Source organism: Merops nubicus, unplaced genomic scaffold (genome assembly GCF_000691845.1).
Source record: "Merops nubicus isolate BGI_N331 unplaced genomic scaffold, ASM69184v1 scaffold16309, whole genome shotgun sequence".
Taxonomy (NCBI): Eukaryota; Metazoa; Chordata; class Aves; order Coraciiformes; family Meropidae; genus Merops; species Merops nubicus.
In genome coordinates this window covers 1-2,592 of record NW_008631833.1, presented here as the reverse complement: position 1 = coordinate 2,592, position 2,592 = coordinate 1, and the positions used below count along the sequence as shown (strand labels likewise).

General features: G+C 49.8%; 1 protein-coding gene across 1 annotated transcript in view; it reads left to right on the top strand.

The window, feature by feature from the left end:
- RPTOR (regulatory associated protein of MTOR, complex 1) overlaps positions 1 to 350 on the top strand; it is a gene marked incomplete at both ends in the record, with an annotated part of 97,559 nt that extends 97,209 nt beyond the window's left edge. Inside the window, 2 exons of the mRNA XM_008947726.1 lie at positions 45 to 172; positions 264 to 350. Of these exons, the coding sequence (XP_008945974.1) occupies positions 45 to 172; positions 264 to 350 (215 nt within the window). The remainder of the gene's footprint in view (positions 1 to 44; positions 173 to 263) is intronic.
- Positions 351 to 2,592: the final 2,242 nt, after the last annotated feature.

Genomic DNA, 2,592 nt, shown 5'->3' with positions numbered 1-2,592 from the left:
AAGGCAGGGGGTGTTCTGAGGCTGGGGGTGTGTGTTCTCCTCAGGACATCCCCACGGGGGCAGACAGCTGCGTGACCAGCCTCTCCTGCGACTCCCACCGCTCGCTGATCGTGGCGGGGCTGGGCGACGGCTCCGTCCGGCTCTTCGACAGGAGGATGGCCCTGAGTGAATGGTAACCACCCAGCCCCCAGCCCTGCTGGGCCCTCACCTGCCCCCCTCCTCCTCCTCCTCCCCTTCCAAACCTTTCTCTGCTTGTCCCTCAGCCGTGTCATGACCTACCGGGAGCACACAGCCTGGGTGGTGAAAGCCTACCTGCAGAAGCATCCCGAGGGCAACATCATGAGCGTCAGGTAGGAGGGATTCTGCTGTTTGGGCTGTTTTCTCCTAAACAGAGTTTGTTTTTCTATGTAAATTCTTCCTCTGGTATTTCAAGAGTTCAGAGGGTAAAGCTCTTTTAGTTTGAGTTTTGCTCCAGTAATTATCTCCTGCTCTAAACTTAGTGGAGAGAAGGCAAGAAGAAATGTGAAGCTTTCCTGGGCAGCCTGTCAGTGTGGTTTGGGAGTAAACAAGAAGGTGTCTGCGCTGAAGTCACCGTCACGAGGCGTGTGAGGGAGGAAGCAAGTGAACCAGAAACCTAAGCTAGATATAGTATAACTTCTGGGGGCTGTTCTTTATTGCCAGCATCTACACAGGGTCATTTGAGAGAGAACATGCGAAGGAAGGTTGCTGTTGCATCTGTTGGGCATATTGCTGTGCAGGATTACTTTGCTGTCTAGCAATTTTCTACACATAAATCCATTTCTGCTGCCTGGTAAATACTGCGGAGGGCAGCACATACTTATTTGGCCATTAAAGAACAGCAGAATGTAATTTATTGTCACAAAGCCACTGTTAGCACACAAAGAGGCTCTTTCTCTTGATTACAAAGTGAAAACAAAACAATTTTCTGGGATTCAGAACGTTCCTGAGGTGTGGGGGTTGGGCCAGCAAAAAATGTATTAAGATTTTTCAGAAAGGGGATTACGTGATGCAGCTGCCAGATTTGTCGAGCTCACATATTAGAGTTTTAAATCTTCCTCTCTGTAATCTCCTTCAACAATCCCAGGGGTCAGGTCTGGATGCTTGGCCAGCCTGCCTCTGAAGGCTGGTTCTTGCCCTTTCCTCACTGCCCATCTCAGCACATGGTGCTTTCTCTCAGGATTGGAGGGGGGTGAGACAACGTTGTGCTTCAGAAGAGAGGGCTGCTCTCATCCCAGAGGGACTTGGTCTGTTGAGACAAGGCACCTTTGCTCCCAGTTTCTCCCAGTTCTCCCTCTTCAGTAGACAGCAAGATCCAAGAAAAACAAAGCTGTTGAAGGCATTGTGTGGCTTGAGGGGCAGCTCTCTGAACCTCAGCAGAACTCGTTCTCTGGACCAGAGGCAGGAGCTTGCAGCACAGGATTGGTGCCTGGGCCAGATCCTGGCTGTGCATGGCCCAGAGCTGGTTCATGCTGATGCTGTGGTGGATGTGCTGGTGCCACCACTCACTACCCAGCAGCTCTGCTCTGGTCAGGCCTGTTCCTGGTCAGCTGGGATGTGTTTTCCAGGGTGGTCCCTCATCACAGAGCTTCACTTCCATTTGAAGCTCTTGCCTGGTCTTCCAAATCATTCAGAACCATTTTTAAGTCTTCCTAAGGTTCAAAGCCTTAAGTGAATTTTCTGTATATTTGCTTTCTCAGAGAATATTTCCATCTAGTCTTTAGGATCTAAATCAACCCCAAATTTAATTTTTCTTGAATTTAATTATGTGACAGCTGGAGTTGCAGCTTCTTATAATGCCATAAGTAATGGTGTATAACAGCCTTTTGATCAATATTAGCTGTTCTAGAGGTAAAGAAACCAAAGGCAATGTGCCTCTGAATGCCTCTGTGGTTCTTAACTCTGCAGGGTGATTCACAGCTGTATGGCCATCAGTGGCTTGGAAGAAAAATAACACTTGAAAAGTTGTGGTGCCAAAAGTCTTACTTCTGCTGCCAGCAGGATAAGATTGGAGGAGTCGATTTGGAATTTAATTTCCATAAGAGACTTTTCTGTTGTTGGCTGATGTACAGAAAGACCAAGTTTCTTACAAGGGGCTCAAAAGAACAGAGGTACCACAGAAAAAAAATCAGCTCCAGGGCTGTAGGAAAAGCTGCACCTTCTGCCCATCTAGCAGGTGTGGTTCTGCTGGTGTATTTCAGAGAGACTGCTCAACAAGGAGAAGTGATTTGTGTTGGGAAGGTGCTTGATGTGCTGAGCACAGTATCCTGCCACTGCCACTGTTGCTTTTCCCCACCCTCGGTGCCCTGACGAGGCCACTGGCAGGAGTGACACGGGCTGAGCAGCAGCAGGCTCTGTTCCTCCTGCTCTCAGGGTACTTTGGACAGCCAGCACTTGGGCATCTGTGCCCAGGTCTGGCGTGGTGGATGGGAGCAGCAGATCCCATCTGGTCAGAGCTCTCTAGTGCAATTCCCTGCTGTGAGGAGGAGCAGGAATTTGGGCCTGACTCGGGGCTCGGCGTATCGAGTGTGACGGGACAGTAAAGGCACCTCCCTCGGTGACGAGCTGGAAGTG